Consider the following 23,710-nt stretch of genomic DNA (forward strand, 5'->3'; position numbering starts at 1 on the left):
TTCTTTTTATCACAATTCAGTCTGTTTTAATTTTCAAGTTATATCAGAAATTTTCTATTTGCACTGATACACTGGAATCCCTTGTGGATGTATTGCTTTAAGGGTCTACAAATAGTACTACTGAACCAAAATCATCCTGTTTCTTTACGTTTTGAGCAATTCAATTGTCTTGTTTTTTTGTTTTTTAAAAATTTGATTCCTCTTCATTCTTCTCAAAAAAAAGCTTTCATTGCGATAAACAAAACATTACTGGATAGACATTTTCTTGGAGAACGTCTGTATTAGCAAGCATTTAAAGTAGGAGGACGATATGGAACGTACGATAAAAGGATGTGCTTTAGCTTTCTGTCTCATCATTTATAAATGTTGCCCTTCAATCACACACACACACACACACACACACTTTTGATCCAGCTCCAACCATGATATTTCATAAGGCTTTATTCAGGGTTGTCTCTTGTTCTTAAACATCCGATTTCTAAGCACACGTCTGTGCTGAGAATATGAACATGAACCGATATGAACATCAATGTCAGCCGCCTTTTTATTATGAAATAATGTTCATTTGTGTTCCAAACACTTCCGAAGAATACTTGTTGGTGTGTCTTCAGTCGCCCTGACATCATCACAACTCGACCCTGTCCTGCAAAAATACAAATATATACAGGGTGACACCCAAACATTCAACCCAAACAAATGCTTATTTCTTTAACATCTGTTGACCGAATTAGTTATCTTTCTTTTTTTCTTTCTTTTTTTTGTGTGGTCCCTGTCCTGTCCTGTCTTGTCTTGTCATGCCTTGTCTTGTCATCCCTCTATTGGCCTACTGGCAACCTTTTCCTAACTTGTCTTGTCTTGCCATGTCTTGTCTTGTCTTGTATTGTATATACATTTAGCATACATTTGGGTAAAGGTTTGCGAACAGGTAAGGGGTGTAAGAGAGAGAGAGAGACAGAGACAGAGACAGAGACAGAGAGAGAGATGGTGGTGGTCTATGTTACATTACACAGGTCAACACAGTTGCAAGTTCATAGGTTAAAGGCTGCCCTTTTCGTAGCGTTCATTAATTAATTCCTATTGTTTACATGTGCCAATAATGTTATAAAACTGTACCTAAGGGGATATAATAACGATTGGCTGTAGCTTTCAAAAACAGAAAAAATTATTTCAGTATTGCAAAGTGGTGTTGATAGTGTCGAATGTAAACAGAACAGTCTCAAAGTGAAAGTGGATGTTTTCCGGAAATTGCGAAGTTAACAAGAATACAGAAAAGCGCGCTTTCCTGCTTAGCACAATCCGCTACCGCGCTAATCTGGCGTGTCAATATCACTACGTTTTGCACGTGGAAGGTGAGCGATTTCCTTCACGCGGGGATTGACGAAGCTGTACTGTCTGTGTTGACGGTCTAAAAATAGCCCAAGCCCTGGAGAACTGTTTCTAAAGATAGCAATAAACTTTATTAAGAATTGATTATTTCTTGTAATTGGTAAGGACTTCAAACCTAAAACTTTGCAGGAAGCTTAATTTATACATCCCCGCAACGATGGGAAAAGCCCTGGAAGTAAGTAAACTAATTAAATAGGACTTTGTCAGCCTTTAAATGAGGGGTTATTGTGTATAGTGAGGAAATAATTTTCTGATGTTATGCAAAACGTACGGTCAATATTGAAAGTTTAAAAAAGGTACTGCCCTCACATTAATACGAAGGCGGGATCACAGCTGGATAAGACAAGGTACGGCAATTTCGACACGGAGGTCTCTTTCAGGGCGCACAGAGGATGAGACAACACATGAGAAAAAAAAAAAAACCCACAGATAATAGCACACGGAAGGAACGATTACAGCAGTTATAATTAAATTACTTTGTGGGTCAGGGTTTTTTAGGAGTACAGGGGAAACCCCTTTTAAGACCTTAAAAAATGTGAGAAAATCAAGTCTTAAAATGGAAGGGGTCTAAAAATGGGGGTAATTTACAGGTTATGAACAGAACATCTTCTTCTTCTTCAGCGTTCCAGAAATTCTGGTGACGTGTGAGCTCGTTTGCCCATTTGGGTTCCCCACACTATACTCTGAGAGCATAGTCAGCTTCACTCCGCTTTCGTTGAGTAGGCATGCTGGGTATTTTCGTGTTTCCATAACCCACCGAACTCCGACATGGTTTACAGGATCTTTTCCGTGCACACTTGGTCTTGTGCTTGCGTGTACACACGAAGGGGATTAAGTCACTAAGCAGGTCTGCACATAAGTTGACCTGGGAGATCGGAAAAATCTCCACTCTTAACCCACCAGGCGGCAGCGACCGGGATTCGAACTCACGACCTCCCGATTAGGAGGCTGACGTCTTACGACTGCGCGCCACTTCACCCGTCACAGAACATCTAAAGAAGCAAGATCTTAAAAAGGAGGAAGTCTGAAATGAATGGGTCTGAAAGGGGGGTTCCACTGTGGAAAAGTACCTGTCAGTTTACCTGTATGTATTAGGACCGGGTGGCCGAGTGGTAACGCACTTGCGCTCGGAAGCGAGAGGTTGCGAGTTCGACCCTGGGTCAGGGCGTTAGCAATTTTCTCCCCCCTTTCCTAACCTAGGTGGTGGGTTCAAGTGCTAGTCTTTCGGATGAGACGAAAAACCGAGGTCCCTTCCGTGTACACTACATTGGGGTGTGCACGTTAAAGATCCCACGATTGACAAAAGGGTCTTTCCTGGCAAAATTGTATAGGCATAGATAAAAATGTCCACCAAAATACCCGTGTGACTTGGAATAATAGGCCGTGAAAAGTAGGATATGCGCCGAAATGGCTGCGATCTGCTGGCCGATGTGAATGCGTGATGTATTGTGTAAAAAAATTCCATCTCACACGGCATAAATAAATCCCTGCGCCTTGAATATGTGCGCGATATAAATTGCATAAAAATAAAAAAAATAAAAAAAATAAAAATCCCTGCGCTTAGAACTGTACCCACGGAATACGCGCAATATAAGCCTCATATTGATTGATTGAATAAGACCACCCCTGACATGCGGCACATACCAACTATCTACAAGTGCTTTGTGTGAACAGTAAAAAAAATTGTTTTCCTTTTTGCGAATTCATTTCATTAAACACAACAACAACAAAATTCATCAAATTCCAGCTGAGCAGAACGGCTTTCACAATTATCACTGGGCCTTTAAAGGCATGTTCCTCACCATATTACCCAGCATATCAGACACCACATGTTTGACTAGGTTTTTACATGGGAACAACAAGACTATACAGGATGGTAAAAAAACCTCCCTATTTTCTTTTTAATCACATTTTTGACTGCGAAAAAAAAAGAGATCAAAAAGGAAATATGGCGCTTTTTTTTAGACACCCCTTTTTACGTCCAGCTTCTTTTGGTGGAGATTCAAGTTACAGACACATGTGAAATTCATTAAGCAAAAAGGTTCCCACTATGCACTGCCACAGAACACAACCAGGTTATTAATGTGCGGTACAGTGTATAATTATGCTTAAGTAAAAGGATGCCCTTCTTTTGTTTAATTGGAGCATCTATGATGTCTGACATTTTGGTTCTAACGGTAAGGAACGTATGTTTAGGCTCTAATAAGGACAGTTTGTCTTGTCAAAAGCCTCATGCATATTCCTTCCTACCCATGCAAGACTTTCTTTTATTTGAATATATATCTGCCTTTATAGTACAACAAGAAGAGCAAACGCTCGATCGAGTCACTTTCGCAGTTCTGAATATTATATGAGGCATCAGATGGACAGGAAGAAATTGCTATTCACAACACAATGAGTCACGTTCACATAAAATTTGAGCCCGGTCACTTTTATAGTTTCCGAGAAAAGCCCAACGTTAAGTTGTGTGTTGCCGAACAGAAAAGGCTAGTTATCTCCCTTGTTTTTCTGATAACGTTCGTAAAAGGCTACAGATGTAAATACTTTGATGTAAAGAATAATCCTACAAAGTTTCAATCACATCCGATGAACTTTGTCAAAGATATAAAATGTCTAATTTTTCCTTTGACGCTGACCTGTGACCTTGAAAAAGGTCAACGAAACCATCGTTAAAGTGTAGAGGTCATTGGAGGTCACGACTAAACAAAATATGAGCCCGATCGCTTTGATAGTTTCCGAGAAAAGTCCAACGTTAAGGTGGTGTCTACGGACGGCCGGCCGGACGGACGGCCGGCCGGCCGGACAGACTAACACTGACCGATTACATAGAGTCACTTTTTCTCAAGTGACTCAAAAATCAAATAAAAAGGTCGCACTCTGCGCATAGCGACAAAAATCGCAATTTTACCAAGAAAACCTCACACTCTTTATGTGGAGAAAGACCCTGACTGTTGCAGTATGTTATTCATTTGAAAACATCTGAAATTGTGTACTTGAATTCTACAGTTTGATCAGTGCTGTGTGTTTAAAAAGTTACCTTGATCATTCTGACATGCTCTTGCTCAAATCACATCCCAGACAATATTGTAGACTCCATTGATAGACGCTGTGGTGCATGGGAGAACTGCATTCTGAGGAAACGAAAAAAATATACACTGAGGAAGAACAGTCATTTGCAGCAGCAACAGGCTATATAATTTTATTCAAAGAACACTTAAATAAGGTAAAATGAAAATCAGTGTTGTGTCAGTAAATTTGATTTGGGGGAGATGGAAGGATTGGGGTGGGGGTTTAGAGGCGGGGATAGAAGGATAGCTGGGAACCGGGGAAGGTGGGGTGGCTAACACAGTTTGATCATGTAATGACTGGTACAATGTTTAATATATCTAAAAAGGCAGCAACTCTGTAATGCATTATGTGAACCAACTTCTCCATAAACTAAATAAAGATCAGTAAAAGTTACCTCTTTCATTCTGGAATCTTTTTGGTCCCATCACAGCTCAGACGCAGACTCAATGGACAGATACTGTAATGATGAAAATAACACCAGCAATTTAAGGGAGAACAAGAATTATGCAGAGAGGAAAAACAGTAATGAGTAAGAACAACAGCAGCAGCAGCAGCAGACTCAATACTCTTACTCTACATAACACTCTCACTGAATGACTGATTCAGTAACTAAATCCCAGTGAAGTGCAAGTGATCAAAATTACTTATGTAAAAACAGAGAAATAGAGACAGAGAGAGAGACAGAGAGAGAGACAGACAGACACAGACAGACAGACAGAGACAATGCGAATGTGTGTGTGTGTGTGTGTGTGTGTGTGTGTGTGTGTGTGTGTGTGTGTACATGGGAAATGCAGTGCCATTGAAAACAAACACTTGCTTCATTTAAATATCAACAGTTATACAACATAAGAGGCACTAGAAAAGTTGTACATGAAAATAAATGTTGCTCTTGCTGATGGAAAAAGAGCAGGGGGAGAGGGTCGATGTTGCTTGCACTTGCAGATAATTATGCACTAACATCCAGCTGTTTTTCTGGGTGTACTGTAACCCTGTAATGTTTAAGCAGAAATGTTTGTGGATCACGTTATGCTTCTGCTTTTAGATCAGTTTGAGTATTTGCAATATTACCTGGATCATTGCGGCATCCTCTTGATCACATCACATTTGAGACTTTGACCTATATAGACTCCATGGGCAGACGCTGAAGTTATTACAAGGGCATTCTGAAAAATGACAATACAAATGCAGAGATGTAGAACTTTACATTACACTTACAGAAGCAACAACCAGAGAGCTGATTTATACAGGTAGAGAGAGAGAGAAAGAGAAGAAGAAGTAAAAGAAAAAAAGAGAGCATAGAAAGAGAGAGGGGGTGGGGGATGGGGCAAAGGGAGTGTGTAATGTGACGTGAGGAAGGGGAAGAGCAATGGAAAATGAAACTCTCAGTACTTTTAATTCATATTAACAGTTATGGAACTATTTGAGCACTCCCCATAACCACAAACAAGGTACAGACGGCAACATATGTTGCACGGAAGGGTGGGGGTAGTTGGACTGGAGAGTGTTGTTATGGGTTTAGGGTGGAGCTGGGGCGGAGTGTGTATGTAACTTGATAATAATAAGCATGATCAGTTAGTGCTAACAACTATCTTGATCTTCACAGACATAAATTGCACAATGATTTCACCACCATGTACCTTTATTTTTGCCCTTGAGTTAGGTGGAAGACAATGTTGAGTGGTGAACGCAAGTTGTATTGATCACTGGGTCATCCTGCGGTCCGGGCCATTGATCTGCACATTGCACCAGCACAAACAAACACAATGTTATGATCTCAATCAGCCTGCATGGTCAATCATGAATCTAAGAACACAAACACTGTCCAGATCTAATTGAAAACGAGATCATCATTACTTGGGAAATTCAATGAAAATCTAGCAGTCAACGAAGCAGATAGATCTGTCCTTGCGATTGTTGTTGCAAGCAGATAAATGTGTGAACTTCCTTATCTCAACGTTATCATTCAACATATTGATATTTTGCCTGATGGATGTTGTGCCGATGAGATAAACAAACAATCAAAATCAAAGTCATAAACTTTTGAAGAAAAAAATTAAACAAATTGAGCAGAAAGAATCTAGCTTACTGCTGTGCTGATTTCGACAAAATCAATGCGTTTACATGCCGAAGTCATTCCTGCTTTTATTCATATCATACTAGATGATCCTAATGCACAACAATACGAAAACGAGCTCAGCGAAATGAGTAACACTGCCTCACCTGCACTAACACAATGCTGCAGAAGCGAAGGTCGTCTACGACTGGAAATTTCGAAGTCGAACAGCGGCGTTTTTTCACTCTCAGCGGTTGTCTTGCTCGGAAAAGTGAAAAGCTTAACTTGAAATCGAACGGAAGTCACCATTCTACCTTTTCGTTCAAGCGTTGTTTTTATAAAATCTCAGAAAATGTAATTTTGACTTGGGTGATTTCGTCCGCCATTGAGATTCAGTTTTTCAATAATTTGTCTTCCTCCTTGGCAGAAGAGTCAAAGGTTCGGCCCGATCTTCAAGGTTCCCAAGACATGACTTGCAAACCCCGAACCTAGTTCGCCGAACCTCCCAAACCTAGTTCGAAAACTCAGGTTCGTCTGGTTAAGAACCAAGACAAGTTCGCCGAACCAGTCTTGAGGTTCGCCGAACCCCACGAACCTAGTTCGCGAACCAAAGGTTCGTCTGGTTAAGAACAGCCTTAACAAGGAACGTCCCGACATCATGGCATGTTGTATGTGCACATACAGGATGTCCCAGAATACTTGCAACCCAAATACATACAAATCGTTTATTACACAGGCCAGCAACTCCAAAAAATGGCTTTTTAGTCTACTTGCCAAAAAGAGTACCTGGAAATGTCTGTTCCTGTAAACTTTTATGACGGAAATGTAATCTGTAGGGTATGTAGAGTCAAATTAGCTTGGTTGCCTAAAGTTGCACTTTGGGAAATTCTCAGAATCCAAGATGGCCGCCCAACGGTCATCTTGAAGATGGTCAATATATAACTTTTGATCCAGATGGGCTAAATAGTAATACCTCAATATAGGGTTTTTTGATGTCAGCGAGTTCATTTCTGAGGTTGGTTTGTCAATACTGTCAACAGAATCCAAGATGGCCGCCAAGATGGCCGTCAAAATATCTAAAAACACATTTCTCGCCATATCTGGGTTTCTAAAGCAGCTAGATTCATGATCTTAGTGCTGACCATCCCGCACTTTGCTTTGTGTACATCTCGTGGTCACCAAACACCCGCACAACGCAACATTTTCACGAGAAAAACACGTTTATTTGTTTGCTTTGTCTGTATTACACATTTCTATTTACATTTACCACTGACACACCAAATTGTATACTTTAGTTTGCAAGTGAATCGTTATCCTACAAAATAACGTTATCACGAGACGAACAGAGATCTCAGAGATCGTCTGCTTCTCAACTGTTTCGCGCAAATCGTGTAATATCCATTTTTGCGAAAACCTCCCGAAGAAATGCAATGTCAACGGCTTCCATCTGCAACATAGTCGTGCTTATTTGGAATGTGACGTCCAGTTCTTCGTCAGTCACACCTATCTCGAAAACTAAGCGTCGCACAGAACCAGCGCCCTTCCATTAAGGTTTTGTCCGTGGTTTGTATTCTCTCGTTTATTGTATTCCCTGAGACAACTGGTCATGCTTGTATTTAGAACTGAACACATTAATATGCCCATATGGAACTGATTCCATTTCCATAGTAAACCGTCATAATATTCACAATAGAAAACTACTTCAGAATGCTTCTAGTGTGCGTGTGCGTGTCAATGTGGATGTGTGATTAATAATTCCAGTAAAATGGTTAGACGTTTGAAAGTGAGTCGATTAAACGTGATGCAGCTTGATGTCGGTACGTTTACAGAAAAAGACACGAACTTGCAGAATATAAGAGAAACAAAACACTGCGTGTGTTGAAGACTTTGTAAAGAGAAGAAATGAGTTAAAGCAGGAAATTAAAGCCATGTGTGCTTTGGGGGCTTTTGCAGGGACGATTACGAGTTTGACTCCGTTCCTGCCGTGCCCCAAAGCACGTGACATTCAATCTTGCACACGCTTGATTTAGTAGTGTCAAAGAAGGACATGGGAAATGATGTGACACTCCGTTTAGTTCTGACAAAGTGAAATTTTGCGCGACGCTGCAAGTTTCAGTTATTAGTTTGTCGACCTCGTGTATGCATTCTTTTTCTCACATGTCTGTAGATGGCCCAAAACAGGGCCCAACATTAGGACATCCAGGTGGAAGAAACAAACTTGAAAATAAATGTCAAAGACACTAAACAGCAAAACGCAACTATTTAGTTTTGGGTTAGCATGAAGAATATTAATCTATTTTTCGTTGTTATGTGCAATGTGTCTCACAAAGAGCTTTGCTTGTTTTCGGCAGTGGGTTTTATCACCCCTGGCTGTGGTTATATCCTATTTTTATTCTTCCAAAGGCTGCACTTAAGTCGTTCGAGCTTTGTCTTCCAAATTCGGTTCCTTTCTTCTCGGATAGGCATATAAAGTATATTAGCATAATTAGGTCTATTTGAAACTGGTTGTCGCATGCCGTAGGGTGTGCTTGATAACAGTCGTATTCAGATATCTGCCTGCTCACTCGTGATCGACGAAGCTAGTAATGGGACAGAACACTTCCTGCATGATCAATTTTGATGTCATTGTCCTAAAAGATAAAGTCTTGGCTTTACACGGAACTTACCATGTGGGATAAGGGATGAAAACCGCGAACCATCCTCATGATATGTACATTATAACACATTTCTTGTTTTCCCCATCCCCAACTTCCGAATCCCAATAAACTACAATGTTTTGAAAATTAAACTTTCTGAATTCTGACTTCTCTCTTCGGACGACTGTGAAAAACGCTCCGATGAGAAGCACGCAGATTAGTTTCTAATTATTATTCCTAAGGAAAAAACGTGAAATGTACCCCTTATTCTTTAATTTAGGGATAGAATAAATGGTACTTCCATTGAAGCATAGTTTAAGGAAACATAAAGACGAAACGTTACTTTCATTTTTTTCTAATCTTCTTTTCTTTAAGATGAAATTAACTTTTTTGTTTAAACCTGAGAATTCTACACTCTGCGGCGTCTATCGAAGCACATTGAAGAGAAAAAACAAGTGTCAAAGATTGCATAACACACACACACACACACACACACACACACACACACACACACACACACACACACACATACACACACACATACACACACACACATAAACACACACGCACACTCACACACACACACAAACACACACACACACACACACACACACACACACACACACACACACATACACACACACACACACACACGCAGATCTCCCTCTGTCATTTTGTGTGCGGATGTCGTGTCTCTCACTTCGAGCCAGAACTGTTTTACGGCGAGTTTTCGTTATTTTGTTTTTAGACCTACAGTTAAGAATTAAACAGTAGTACACAGTATCATAGATTTGCACAAAATAAATTCCAAAAGAAAGATGCATGTTTGTGTTGGTAAAACATGTTTCGGCCTTGGTCGATACAGAAACAAAAGACGACGAAATGGTCACCTCGTACCAACACAAAAGGTAGTCTTGTTGTAACGCGTTTTGTCAAAATGTAAAACATTTTACAAAACGCGGGGCGCGCCCCGTGTTTTGTCAAAACATTTTTACAAAACGCGGGGCGCGCCCCGTGTTTTGTCAAAACATTTCACACTTTGTTACAAAACACGGGGCGCGCCCCGCGTTTTGTAAAAACGTTTTGACAAAACGAGTGGCGCGCCCACAAGACCCCTTATCTTCTTTGAAATTGGAAGTCAAGAAAACTTAGAATCTTCACCATCAAATAATTTCCAAATTGTGTGTCTGTCTGTTTGTATGCTACTCATGCAAATCCACAGTTCAATTAAAAGTCATTTCCTTTTACCCCGATTATTTAAAATATCCTGAATGAAGACCAATATTTGTTTTTGTGTGTTGGTTTGCTTGATAGTTTGATTTGTTGCAATTAAAGGGACAATCAAACAAAAGTCTTTAGGATCATTACATTGTCAGTGGGCATGAATCGTCGCCACCCCCCCCCCCCCCAAAAAAAAAAAAAAAAAATCTGCAAGATGCATTGTTTTGCTTATCTTATAGTCTGCTTTTTCACATTTAAAGGGGTTTCCAGCGGGAGTCAGTGAGAACATAATTTTAAGTCATATAAATGTAAACAAAGATTTTCTGAACGAATATTTTTTTTAGTGTGCGTGTTTGTGTTGCCTTGTGTGATAGCCTGATTTTGCTTAGTTAAATGGACATCAAAGCGGAAACAAATTTGATAATTTCAACGTCATATAAAATGTAAACAAAGATCTTCTGATCAAAAACAACATCTGCTTCTTTGTATATATATGTGGGATTGTTTCATTTTGGTGTTAGTTAAAAGGACATCCAAGCGGAAGTCAATGGGGCCATTTTAAGGTTATATAAATTGTAAACAACGATCTTCTGAACGAAGAATTTTTTTTTTTGCTTCTGTAATAGTCTGAATTCTCGCAGTTAAAAGGACATTCAGATAAAAGTCATTTTGTTCAATTTAACTCAAAATGTAAATATCCTGAATGACGACCATTTTGTTTTTGTGTTCTGGTTTGCTTGATAGTCTTATTTTTTGCAGTTAAAGCGACAATCAAGTGGAAGTCAGTTGCCATTAATCGTCGCCGAAATAAATGAAATTTTCTGCACGATGCATTATTTTGCTTGTGTTATAGTCTGCTGTTTTGCGTTTAAAGGGGTTTTCCAGCGGGAGTCAGTGATATGATAATTTTAACGTCATATAAATGTAAACAAAGATTTTCTGAACGAATATTTTTTTAGTGTGCGTGTATGTGTGATAGCCTGATTTTGCTTTGTTAAATGGACGTCAATCATCAAAGAAAGCCGACTTGTCGGCACAGGCGGTTGCCGGCACCTTCAGACATGTCTTTCATCTTGACCAACCAATTGACAACCTCGTTGGCTACATTTTTTTTAATTAATCAATTCCCTGTATAACAGCTTGCTGTAAAACTGAAACTGGATGATAGCCCAGAATTCTAGGGTTATTACATTTTGACAAAACGCGTGTTTGAGCCCCCTGCGTTTTGTAAAAAGTTTTTACATTTTGACAAAACGCGTTAGAACAAGTGTGCCAACAAGCCACCAATCATCTTATAATATTGTTGGATACAGGAGCCAATAACAAATACATGGATGTCAACTTTGTGATTGAAATATGGATTTTCTATTCTTACCTTTATGATTTAAACAAAGGTATTCTCGCTCGAAATGTTATTACAGTTTGTTCAAGTGGATTTTGAACACCAAATGATATGCTGACAATGGTCTTATCAAATCTGTGTCAATGTATTTCAGATGCAGGTAGAGGTAATGCAGCTAATCCAATCACCAGATGCGGTGGACGAATATTCCGTACACCTGTCTTCCGAATTGGTATGTTTACGGGCATTTTGTAGTTTGAACTGGTAAATGTGACATTGTTTTGTAATATAGAAATGTTCCAGAGTATTTGGACATTTTTCAATTTGTTTCACTCGGCAGCGGAACGAAGTGGGATGAAGGGACACAAGTGGAAAATAGCGGAAAGTAGGCAGTAAACCATCAATTTCTGGTCACGGAAACTGTCAGGCTTTGACACACAGTACAAACACACTTTTGTTTAAACACTTACTGCTTGAGAACATCCCAGGTACCCTCCGTAAAGAGCGAGCATTTTCAAAGAATTTATTTTTGCGTGGGTGCCGACCAATTCTTCGCTTTTTTGATCCAACGCCTCCCGGAGCCGCTTTGTTGGCGTAGAATTTCCAAGACTACAGGAATCATGACCACGCAAGTAGACGACGTCACGATGTGTTTACGTCAATGTACCGTGACGTCATCCCCTCTCTTGGGCCTTTTTCTCGCGCGCGTGGCGGTATGTGTGCATGTTTAAGTGCATAAGTGTGTGTGTGTGTGTGTGTGTGTGTGTGTGTGTGTGTGTGTGTGTATATACATGTGTGTGTGTTAGTGTGTGCGCGTGTGTGTGCGTGTTAGTGTGTGAGCGTGTGTGTGTGTGTAGGGGGGGGGGTGCGTGCGTGCGCACGCGAGTACCCCGGTATATGCGCAAGCGTGTAAGAGAGTGAGAAACACAGAGAGAACAAAATATAGTGTAACATATCTGAGTGTGTGTGTGTGTGTGTGTGTGTGTGTGTGTGTGTGTGTGTGTGTGCGTGTGTGTGTGTGTTTGTGTATTGTGGGAGAGATTATGTATGTGTGTGTGTGTGTATATATGGGAGAGATTATGTATGTGTGTGTGTGTGTGTGTGTGTGTGTGTGTGTGTGTGTGTGCGTGCGAAGTTGTGTGTGTGTGTGTGTTCGTGCGTGTGTGTGTGCGTGTTAGTATGTGAGAGTGTGTATATGTGTGTGTGTGTATGTGTGTGTGTGTGTGTGTGTGTGTGTGTGTGTGTGTGTGTGTGTGTGCGCATGTTTATGTGTGTGTGTGAGAGAGAGAGAGAGAGAGAGAGAGAGAGAGAGAGAGAGAGAGAGAGAGCGAGCGAGAGAGAGGGGGGGGAGTATGCAGTGCCTTGGCAATGCACTTCTACTTAATCGATATACTATTGTGTAACCTCTCTTTCACTCGTTTAACTGCAGTCGAAAGACTGTTTCTGGCTAGTGAAACTGGCCACTGATATCTGATGTACGACAAAGTGCCAGTTCGGATTTTCAAAGTCAATTTGCCAGAAAACTATCAAAGTAGTTATCTTTGGCATTTACACATTCATGACATACACAGTAATTCTAGATTTTGCTATTAAGTCGTGTTTGCAGTAGAAACTCAGGGTCAACACTGCTAAAATGTACTTAGCTGTCATATAAAGCAATTTGTGCGTGATAACAATTTGGCTGTAGACAGAAACTAGTCCGTTTTAGGTGTCAAATTTATAGTGACCACTGCCACAAGTGCAACAAAAAGAGAAAACGTCTAACAGTTTTGAGGTTTGTGTTTCTGCAACTGTTTTGACTTTTGCTTGTTATCCAGACAGTGTGAATACAACGATTACAGTTAACTTGAGTGATCTATAGGATTGTATCTTTATATACTGTGGGAATGTCGGGTGGAAGGACAAGGATATATAGCACAGGCAGAGGAGCATACAAAATAAGACACCGAAGACAGAGGTTGCTTTAACTTATCTTAACTTAACTTTTATTGAAGCAAAAATGTAACTAAAAATAACCACTCAGTTAGCTTATCTAAATCATAAATATTCCACAACAGTTTAGCTAAATTTGGTGGCAACTAGAAACAATGCTATAAGTTATAAAATAGAAACAATAAACAGAACTCTAATACAAGAAATAGCAATGCTTACATCTAACCAGAAATACCAATTATGAATTCTGATATCTACCAGTACCAGAATCAGAAACAAAATATGTATTTAGTGTAATTAAAAGGTGATTATTCTGTAGCAACTATAATTTCTGGTGTGAACCAGAAATATTTAAAAAGTAATTATTCTGGTAGTAACCAGAAAGCAGTGAAAAAAAAGGATTATTCTTATTCTGGTAGCAACCAGAAAGCAGTGTAAAGAAGAAGGCAAGATTCTCCTCAGTGAGCACACTTGGAACCTAAACACAAAACTGCTGCTGACGATAGTCGCGAAACACAAGGGCACGAATTCACAAGTCGCGATAAATTTGGGCAGAGGTCCGACACTTTCACGACAACAACATATGAGCAGCACACAGCTCACTCGATGATCGGTCTCACTAAACGCGTCTCCTGATATAGCCTAATGCTCTCCCTTTAAAGGCTGGCCACTTCCGATTCCCAATAGCCAATAGGAAAGATACCCGGTGTCAGACAACGGGGGGTGTCGTCTTAAGATTCCTGCCCAATGGAAGGGATCGTTACCGAGGCATGAAGCCGTGTCGGTCGGGTGTCAAGCACCGGAAATATTACAAGTAGTTACACTAGCTGAAGGGGGAAGAAGGGGTCTGTCAGCCGTGCACACCGGATAAAACTCATTAGATTACAACCAGTTACAAAGAAGGGGGGGGGGGGGGTAAGAGACAAGAACCTTCAGGCTACCTGACATCTTCAATGATTGTACCCTGTCAAAAGAAATGACACCCACTTGACAAACCGCCGTCCAACGATACCCAGACAGCCTGGCGACACATTACATAACGACCACCTAAATCTGAGATAAGGGATTAGAAATGCATCCGGTCGGGGCCTACCCTACGATAGTAAACACACAATAAAGTACAATGCACAAAGACAACCAGGTATTATTTAGTCACTCCTTAGGCACTGATGGTTAGAGGTTACGCTGCTGCATCTCATCATTTCAAGTTAGGGATTTCTTAGCACAAAGGGCATTATTTAAATGTAAACCCAATGTGACTAGCACACACACACACAGGGAATAGCTATAGACAGGGGAGGCAACTGGGTCGGGCAGGAGATAATACACACAAAGAGACGGGGCACAGCACTTGGCTACATCCCCCCCAGCTCTATACCAACCTGCGCCCTCGCAGGGAGCAAGTACAACAGGAGCCTAAGATACAACCTGGAGCTGACTTAAACAGATCATCCAAGGTGACATCTAACAGCTCAAACAACAATAATACAGAAAACACAACCTCCCTTGCCAACATATTAGTGAAGGCACGCCCAACTCAGGGATATGACACAAGACAACAAGATGCATTGCAGAAAAGGCAGTCAGGAACCCGCTATTAAGCCAAGAGAACCTGAAACACCATAAAGCTTGTCGTCAGGATCATGGATGCCGCTGACCACTGCTAATCCTGAAATATCCTTAACAACGCCGGAGAACATAACGGCCTGAACCCACAAGCACCCTGGGGTGACAACAACAACCTGATACATACAAACAAACACAGATGTTAATACTAAGTGCTCAAAGAGGGAACCGAAGCAAAAGTAAAATGCAAAACCATAAAACATTTTAAGACAATGCAAAATATGAATTTCACAAACTAAACAAAGTGATAGGTTGAAGTGAATCAGTATCAATGTGTGTGAGTCTTTTATCTCACTGATGATCCAGGAATTAGCGAGTCCTTGTCTCACAGTAAATGAGAGAAAATGTTGTTGTGAGTCTGTCTCACAGATGTTAAGGCTAATCTAGGTGGCGAGTCTCTGTCTCACGAATGGCACATGGCCCACATGACAGCAGCACATTGTTTTCCTGACTGTTCACAATAGATGCATGGCGGGGTTATGACAGCGGCACACTTAATATCTAAATTAATATGGCGAGTCTCTGTCTCACGAATGGCACATGGCCCACATGACAGCAGCACATTGTTTTCCTGACTGTTCACAATAGACGCATGGCGGGGTTATGACAGCGGCACACTTAGAAGAAACACAAGTCCGACTGTTCAAAATTAATATGGCGAGTCTCTGTCTCACGAATGGCACATGGCCCACATGACAGCAGCACATTGTTTTCCCGACTGTTCACAATAGGCTCATGGCAGGGTTATGACAGCGGCACACTTATACAAGTCCGACTGTTCAAAATTAATCAGGTTTAGCACATCACTGCTCAGTAGGAAAGCAATCTTTGTCTGATGCGCTGTGAGCGGCGAGGTGCAAGCACAGCAGCTGGAGGAGGGACCAGAGGTTCTGGGTCTCTAGCCAGAGGCTGGGCTGGGACACGTGCTACCTCTGGAACACGAAGCGCTGGGGCTGGAGGTGCCTGGGGCTGAGGAACTGGTGCAGGGGCTGCTGGCTGCACCGGAGGAGGCTGGAGGGGTGGGGGAAAGACTGGGCGTGCCAGGAAGACAGTGCCTCTGTCAGGGAACGTTGAGGTAGCTGGGACAGGGGCAGGTGGGGAAAGGGGTGTCGTAGGGGGTGCGATGGGGACAGCAGCAGGCATGATGTCGTCTCGGCTGAGAGTCTTCTCACCACCCCCAGCAACAGGACGAACGACATACACCTGGGAGCCTGGGTAGGGTCGAGCTGTTACCACATACAGCTCAGACCGTCACTGGTCCTGGATCTTGCTCCTGCCCAGGGTCCGGTTCTTGATGTAGGTGTAGTCACCTACATGGAGGGGGTGATCTGCTGCTTTCTTGTCTGTCTGCTGGCGCCTCTCTTCAGCTGACTTCTTCAAGTGCTGTTTGGCGCGTGCATGGGCTTCTTGGAGTCGCAAGCGGTGCTGCCGAACCCAGTCAGTGGCACCAGCAGTTGCTTCTCCAGCACGGCCAAGGAGATGGTCGATGGGCAGACGGGGTTCCTGCCCAAAGAGGAGGAAGTGGGGGGAGAAACCAGTGGAGGCGTGCGGCGTCGAGTTGTAGGCCTGGGGCAGCTCAGGCAGGTGTATTGGCCATCGTCCCTTCTTTTCAACAGACAGTGTGCGCAGAAGGTCGTGAAGAGTTCTGTTGAAGCGCTCACACTGTCCGTTTCCTCGCGGGTGATATGGTGTTGTCCTGGACTTGTTGATACCATACATCTCACAGAGGGCCTGGACTACCTTGCCCTCAAAGTCTCTGCCTTGGTCGCTGTGGAGCCTCTCTGGAACACCATATCGCTGAAACCACTCCTGGACCAGCACCTTAGCAACAGTTCCTGCCTCTTGGTTGCGTGTTGGAACCGCGAGGGAGAATTTGGTGAACACGTCCGTGATCACTAGGACGTTCTCCCTGCCGTCTGTGGCAGTCTCCAGCTTGGTGAAGTCCATCGCCACCACTTCAAGGGGGTGACTGGCGAGGAGGTGGCCAGACGTGGTGTGGAGAAAGGGCTTCCGGCCTAGGACGCAGCGTTGGCAGTTTGTGACGTAGCCCTTGACGTCGCTGAACATCCCAGGCCAGTAGACGCGCTGTCTGAGGAGTTCCATGGTCCGATCGTAGCCTTGGTGGCCCATGTTGTCATGCAGGGCAACCAGAACGTCTGGTCGCAGGGAGCTTGGCAGCACCAGCTGCTCGAAGTGGCCGCCTTTGGAGTCTGCCACTCGACGGTAGAGGACCCCTTTCTCCATAAACAGCTTGTTGCGCTGCTGAAGGAGCGTCCGCAGCGGGGGGTCTCTGACATCATGGGGTTTCTCAGGCCAAGACCTGAGGACTGGGCCGATGGTGGCGTCCTCGTCCTGCAATCGCCTGAGGTCCTCGGGGGAGTGATGGGGAAGGGTGTCCGTGGTTGGCTCTGCTGCCTTGAAGCTGACATCAAGGGGCAGTGGTGGCTGTCCATGCACCTCTGGCACTGGATCGAGAGCAGCCCTCTCGCACCACATCTCTTGCTCTGTGGCCAACTCTGGGGGGACAGGGGTAGAGGACTGGTCAGGGAGGGAATCAGGGGGTAGGCGGGACAGGGCATCCGCAGGGTTAATCTTCCCGGGGCGGTAGCGCAATGTGAAGTTGAACTGGGCCAGTTGAGAGGCCCAGCGTTGCTCCAGCGCCCCAAGTTTTGCTGTCTTCAGGTAGGTGAGGGGGTTGTTGTCAGTTATGACCTCAAACTCAGCGCCAAGAAGGTAGTGGCGGAACTTGTCGCATGCGGCCCACTTAAGAGCAAGCAGCTCCAGCTTGAAGCTGCTGTAGTTAGCACAGTTCTTCTCAGTGGGCTTGAGTCTCCTGCTGGCGTAGGCAATGACGCGTTGCTTCCCATCTTGGACTTGGGAGAGGATAGCACTGAGTCCATCATGACTGGCATCAGTTTCCAGGATGAACGGCTTCTCATAGTCGGCGTAGCCCAAGACGGGAGCTGTTGTCAGGGCCGACTTCAGGGACTCAAAGGCTGTCTGGTGTCGTTCTGTCCACAGGTGGTGGATGGCTGCCTTCTTCTTCTTGCTTCCTTTGCTGCCTTCTGTCACGAGGTCGTGCAGTGGTCCGGCCAGCTTGGAGAATCCACTGATGAAGCGTCGGTAGTAGCTGGCAAAACCAAGGAAGCTGCGCAGGTCTGTGGTGGTCTTGGGCAGTGGCCAGTTCTGAACAGCCTCAATCTTCCCGGCTTCGCAGCTAATACCGTCCGCTGAAATGGTGTGCCCCAAGTAGACTACCTCTCTTCGCAGAAACTGGCACTTCTCTGGCTTCAGCTTAAGGCCCGTCTCGGTGATGCGCTGGAGGAGGCGCTCAAGGTGCTGCAGGTGCTCGTCGAACGTCTTCGAGTACACTAGTAGGTCGTCCAGGTACACCAAAAGAAACTGGAACTGAAAGTCAGACATGGTTGCCTGCATCAGTCTCTGGAAGGTGGCTGGAGCGGAGATAAGACCCATGGGCATCCTAGTGTACTCAAAGAGGCCGAACGGAGTGCAGAAGGCCGTCTTGTGCTGATCTCTGGGTTCCATGGCAATCTGGTGGTACCCACTCGCCAGATCCAGAGTGGAGAAGTACTGGGCACCGACCAGCGAGTCGAGCGATTCCTGGATGCGGGGAAGCGGATAAGCATCAGGAACTGTCTTTGCGTTGAGACGTCTGTAGTCCACACAGAGCCGGAGACTGCTATCCTTCTTTCTCACCAGCACTACAGGAGCTGCATAAGGGCTGTAGCTCTCTTGGATCACATTCTGAGCCAACAAGCCCTTAAGGTGATCTTTCACCTCCTGTAGGTGGCAAGGTGGGATGCTGCGGTATGGCTGGGCGACAGGGGCATCGTCAGTGGTGGGGATGCGATGGGTCACCCTGTCAGCGTATCCCAGGTCAGTCTCGCTCTGCACAAACCCGTGCGCAAACTTGTTCAGCAGTTCCTGAAGTTTCTCCCTCTGTCTCCTGGTGCCGTCAAAGTTGGGAGTGGGGACTGGGGGCGGTGAAGGGGAAGTCGTGGTCTCCTGTGTGCTAACCGTGATGCTCTGCGACGACACGTCAAACTTGAATCCCTCATCGCTCTCCACTGTCTCAATCCTCTCCAAAACCGCTACAGCTGTCCTTTGTCTAAGGGTGCAGTCCACTGCAGAGAGGTTGGCTACTCTCACAAACCTGGCTGGGCCTTGACTGACAAGAGTGGGGACCAGCAGCAAACCACCAGGGAGGGGCGTAGACAGTGGGGACGCAATCAGTAGACTTGACTGCTGTGGTCCAGTGATCCGCACCGTAGCTACCGAGCCTGCTGGGATCAATGTTGGTCCAGCAACCTTAGCCAGACCTCCTGTGTGCCGTTGTTGGAGCCTGGCTTCCTGGACAGCTACCTGCAGACTAGCCGGCAAGGATGAAGCAGCCACGGCAGGTGCCAATCGTTGAAGAATGTTCATCCCAATGAGCGCAGGCACTTCCCTCTTCTTGCTTCTGGTGCCAGGGTCAGGGGAATTCTTCACCACTAGGAATGGAACGTCCTTGAAGCTGTCGCCAAAGATGGTGACCTCCACCAAGGCCACGCCGGCGTATGGAATCTCCAGTCCATTCGCAGCTCTGAGGGTGAGGAAGTCACAGCTGCAAATGGACGTGTTGCGAAGATTAGCTGTCAGCCACTCCTCAGTGATGGTCGACACCTCGCTGCCAGTGTCGATAAGTGCAGCAACAGTCTTTCCCTGCAGGCTTACTTCTGTTGTGGGACACTTCCCAGTAAATCCCTGCAGGAAACCCTCGTCCCCCGTTGTCTGGTTATGGACAACGGGGGAAATTAGTTTCCCTGTCGCTGCTGGTGGGAGGGGACATGGGAGTCGGGGCGGGATTGAGAGTTCAGGATCTGCCGCTTCAGCGGGCAGCGGGCCTGAAGATGGCCGTGCTTGCTGCACAACCAGCAGCGGGGTCGGGGCGTGGGCTGGTGGTGGGAGGGGTGGTTGACGGAGAAGTGGGAAGGGTGGTTCTGGGAGGGCTCCGGATAGGCGGGGCGCTGGTTCAGCTCCGTCCGGAGTGCGGCGGTCTGCTTCACCAGCTCTTCCACTTGGTGACGGAGCTCGTCGACCTCTGAGCTCCGGGCTGGTGTAGCAGTCACCTGCTCCGAGCGGACGTCGCAGTCGGCGTCTTCCCTCATCCAACGCAGAGCCTCTGCGCGGACAGCGGTGAAGTCTGCATCTGCGGCCTCCCTCTCCCGGATGAAACGACGGATGTCCCGCCTGAGTGCTGGAGGCTGCAGCCCATCCACGAATCTGTCGCGGAGTGCCTCGTCTGTCACCGTGTCGGCTGCAAGGTTGTTGAGCTGCGCCTGCAGGGCATGGAGGGTCTGGGCAAAATTGAGGACCCCCTCATTGTTGCCCTGCCGCCGACTGTGGAAGGTGGACAGCATCGACGACTTGGTCCGGTGGTCCCCAAAGATCTCCTGCAGGGCAGCGAGCACCAGATCCGCCGTCGCGGTGTCAGCAGGCGGACGACTGGTGACCTCCCTCCGGGCGGCGCCTTCGAGGGACTGGATCATCCACTCGGCGGACTCTCCTCCCAGGTTCTCCAAGGCGTAGTGGTGGATGATGCGCCGCGCTTCCCTGGTGAAATCCTCCAGGTCACAGCCCTCGCTGTCGCCGGTGAAGAGGGGGAGCTTGGGTGGGCGCACAGCCTGCCAGCGTAGACGCGCAGCATCGCGGGCAGCTTGGTCAGCCATCTTGTTGTCTACCTTTACACTGCTTCCTGGTATTATTAAGATTTTAAAATTACTGGTGCCTATGCTCCTCTAATCCTGCTCGCAGCGCCAGATGTGGGAATGTCGGGTGGAAGGACAAGGATATATAGCACAGGCAGAGGAGCATACAAAATAAGACACCGAAGACAGAGGTTGCTTTAACTTATCTTAACTTAACTTTTATTGAAGCAAAAATGTAACTAAAAATAACCACTCAGTTAGCTTATCTAAATCATAAATATTCCACAACAGTTTAGCTAAATTTGGTTGCAACTAGAAACAATGCTATAAGTTATAAAATAGAAACAATAAACAGAACTCTAATACAAGAAATAGCAATGCTTACATCTAACCAGAAATACCAATTATGAATTCTGATATCTACCAGTACCAGAATCAGAAACAAAATATGTATTTAGTGTAATTAAAAGGTGATTATTCTGTAGCAACTATAATTTCTGGTGTGAACCAGAAATATTTAAAAAGTAATTATTCTGGTAGTAACCAGAAAGCAGTGAAAAAAAAGGATTATTCTTATTCTGGTAGCAACCAGAAAGCAGTGTAAAGAAGAAGGCAAGATTCTCCTCAGTGAGCACACTTGGAACCTAAACACAAAACTGCTGCTGACGCTAGTCGCGAAACACAAGGGCACGAATTCACAAGTCGCGATAAATTTGGGCAGAGGTTCGACACTTTCACGACAACAACATATGAGCAGCACACAGCTAACTCGATGATCGGTCTCACTAAACGCGTCTCCTGATCTAACCTAATGCTCTCCCTTTTAAAGGCTGGTCAACTCCGATTCCCAATAGCCAATAGGAAAGATACCCGGTGTCAGACAACGGGGGGTGTCGTCTTAAGATTCCTGCCCAATGGAAGGGATCGTTACCGAGGCATGAAGCCGTGTCGGTCGGGTGTCAAGCACCGGAAATATTACAAGTAGTTACACTAGCTGAAGGGGGAAGAAGGGGTCTGTCAGCCGTGCACACCGGATAAAACTCATTAGATTTCAACCAGTTACAAAGAAGGGGGGGGGGGGGTAAGAGACAAGAACCTTCGGGCTACCTGACATCTTCAATGATTGTACCCTGTCAAAAGAAATGACACCCACTTGACAAACCGCCGTCCAACGATACCCAGACAGCCTGGCGACACATTACATAACGACCACCTAAATCTGAGATAAGGGATTAGAAATGCATCCGGTCGGGGCCTACCCTACGATAGTAAACACACAATAAAGTACAATGCACAAAGACAACCAGGTATTATTTAGTCACTCCTTAGGCACTGATGGTTAGAGGTTACGCTGCTGCATCTCATCATTTCAAGTTAGGGATTTCTTAGCACAAAGGGCATTATTTAAATGTAAACCCAATGTGACTAGCACACACACACACAGGGAATAGCTATAGACAGGGGAGGCAACTGGGTCGGGCAGGAGATAATACACACAAAGAGACGGGGCACAGCACTTGGCTACAATACAAAAAGGTAGGCAGGATAGTGGGCATATTTTCAATTACATTGTTTGTTCTAATTTGTTCAGGACACAACCAGCTGGTTAAAGAAAACATAGAAGAACAAGAGTCAAGAATTATTGAAGCCCTGACCAAGTGGATTGGCACCCAACCATCAACCAATGAATGGTCAGTGTGGATCTCACAACATCTCTTTGCTGACCTAAACCTGGCGGTAGAAGAAGACGTCATCGACTACAACTCTATTCAAGTCTTCTTCATTGGTGAAAACCTCCCAGCGTTTGTACTGGTGTTATATGGTGTCACCGAACTGTCAGAATCTTCCTCTACGGAGCAGGACGAGGAGACAGCTGCCTTAGAATTCTCAGTGCAGCTTGCCAGGGACCTGACTACTGAGTTGCACAAATATTGTTGTGTGGACTTTCTGCTCTTGCCCTGTGCGTTGCCTTACACAACATTTATTGAGGATGTACAGACTCTAGACAAAAACATTGAATTAGAACAAAAGGAATCAGAATGGTACTACAAAGGATCCAAAGAAATCGACACCGCGGGATACAAAGAGGTTAAAGAAGCTGCTTCGCTGGTCGCAGGTGTTTCCTATGTTCCCTACATCATCGAGAGCAGGGAACCAAAGGAAAGCGAAGACAAGGTAGGTTCACACAGTTTGTTCTGAGGTTTCGATGATGAAGTTGTAAAAAGCAAACGATAAAATACCAGCACGCTGCTAGAAAGGATTCTTTTTTTTTCTTTTTTTCTGATTTTTGGCTTTTTAAATGCTGGACATTTGATTTTCATTGGGTTTTGTCATATAAATGGGTTAGCCATATATCACTCAACAATGTTTGTCTGAACATTGTTTGTCTGGCCGTGTCTGTGTTCTTTTCGACGTTGCTGTTCACAGCATAAAGCTTTGAAACATCAAGGCAGTTTAAACAAATTAATGGGGTTTTTTTTGTTTGTGACTCACCTCAGAATTAATCTCCACGCGTTTTTTCATGAAAATGAGTATATTGGAATGCAAAATAGTCTTTGACGCATTACCTGTCTTGGTACAGGTAAAGACACACATTTGTAGTAAGAGCTACTAGAACATAGAAAGAGGAATCTGAACACATAAATACGTATATGAACTAAGTCAGCGCCTTCTGTACACTAAACTGAGCAAAACCATGTATTGCACCCATTTTCGTACATCTATCTCTGGTCGTGCG

General features: G+C 44.5%; 1 protein-coding gene and 1 long non-coding RNA gene across 3 annotated transcripts; both read right to left on the reverse strand.

Annotated features, from left to right (window-relative positions):
- Positions 1-408: 408 nt before the first annotated feature.
- On the reverse strand, positions 409-7,151 carry LOC138954341 (uncharacterized). 2 transcript variants are annotated; one of them, XR_011451797.1, is made up of 6 exons: positions 6,676-7,151; positions 6,093-6,188; positions 5,524-5,618; positions 4,850-4,912; positions 4,424-4,517; positions 409-643 (listed from the first exon to the last, which is right to left on the reverse strand). It is a non-coding gene; the product is annotated as an uncharacterized lncRNA (long non-coding RNA). The 2 variants fall into 2 exon arrangements; XR_011451798.1 differs by lacking the exon at positions 4,424-4,517 and having other exon boundaries at positions 414-643.
- Positions 7,152-16,075: 8,924 nt separating this feature from the next.
- LOC138954340 (max-binding protein MNT-like) lies at positions 16,076-16,408 on the reverse strand. The gene has a single exon (XM_070326209.1). It carries the CDS (start codon positions 16,406-16,408, stop codon positions 16,076-16,078), a length of 333 nt encoding a protein of 110 aa, XP_070182310.1.
- Between the last annotated feature and the right edge of the window lie 7,302 nt (positions 16,409-23,710).

This window comes from Littorina saxatilis, unplaced genomic scaffold, assembly GCF_037325665.1.
Source record: "Littorina saxatilis isolate snail1 unplaced genomic scaffold, US_GU_Lsax_2.0 scaffold_542, whole genome shotgun sequence".
In the NCBI taxonomy this organism is placed as follows: Eukaryota; Metazoa; Mollusca; class Gastropoda; order Littorinimorpha; family Littorinidae; genus Littorina; species Littorina saxatilis.

Excerpts from the sequence above, each read along its gene's own strand:
- LOC138954340 (XM_070326209.1), bottom strand. The coding sequence starts at position 16,408 with ATGCCTGCTGCTGTCCCCATCGCACCCCCTACGACACCCCTTTCCCCA.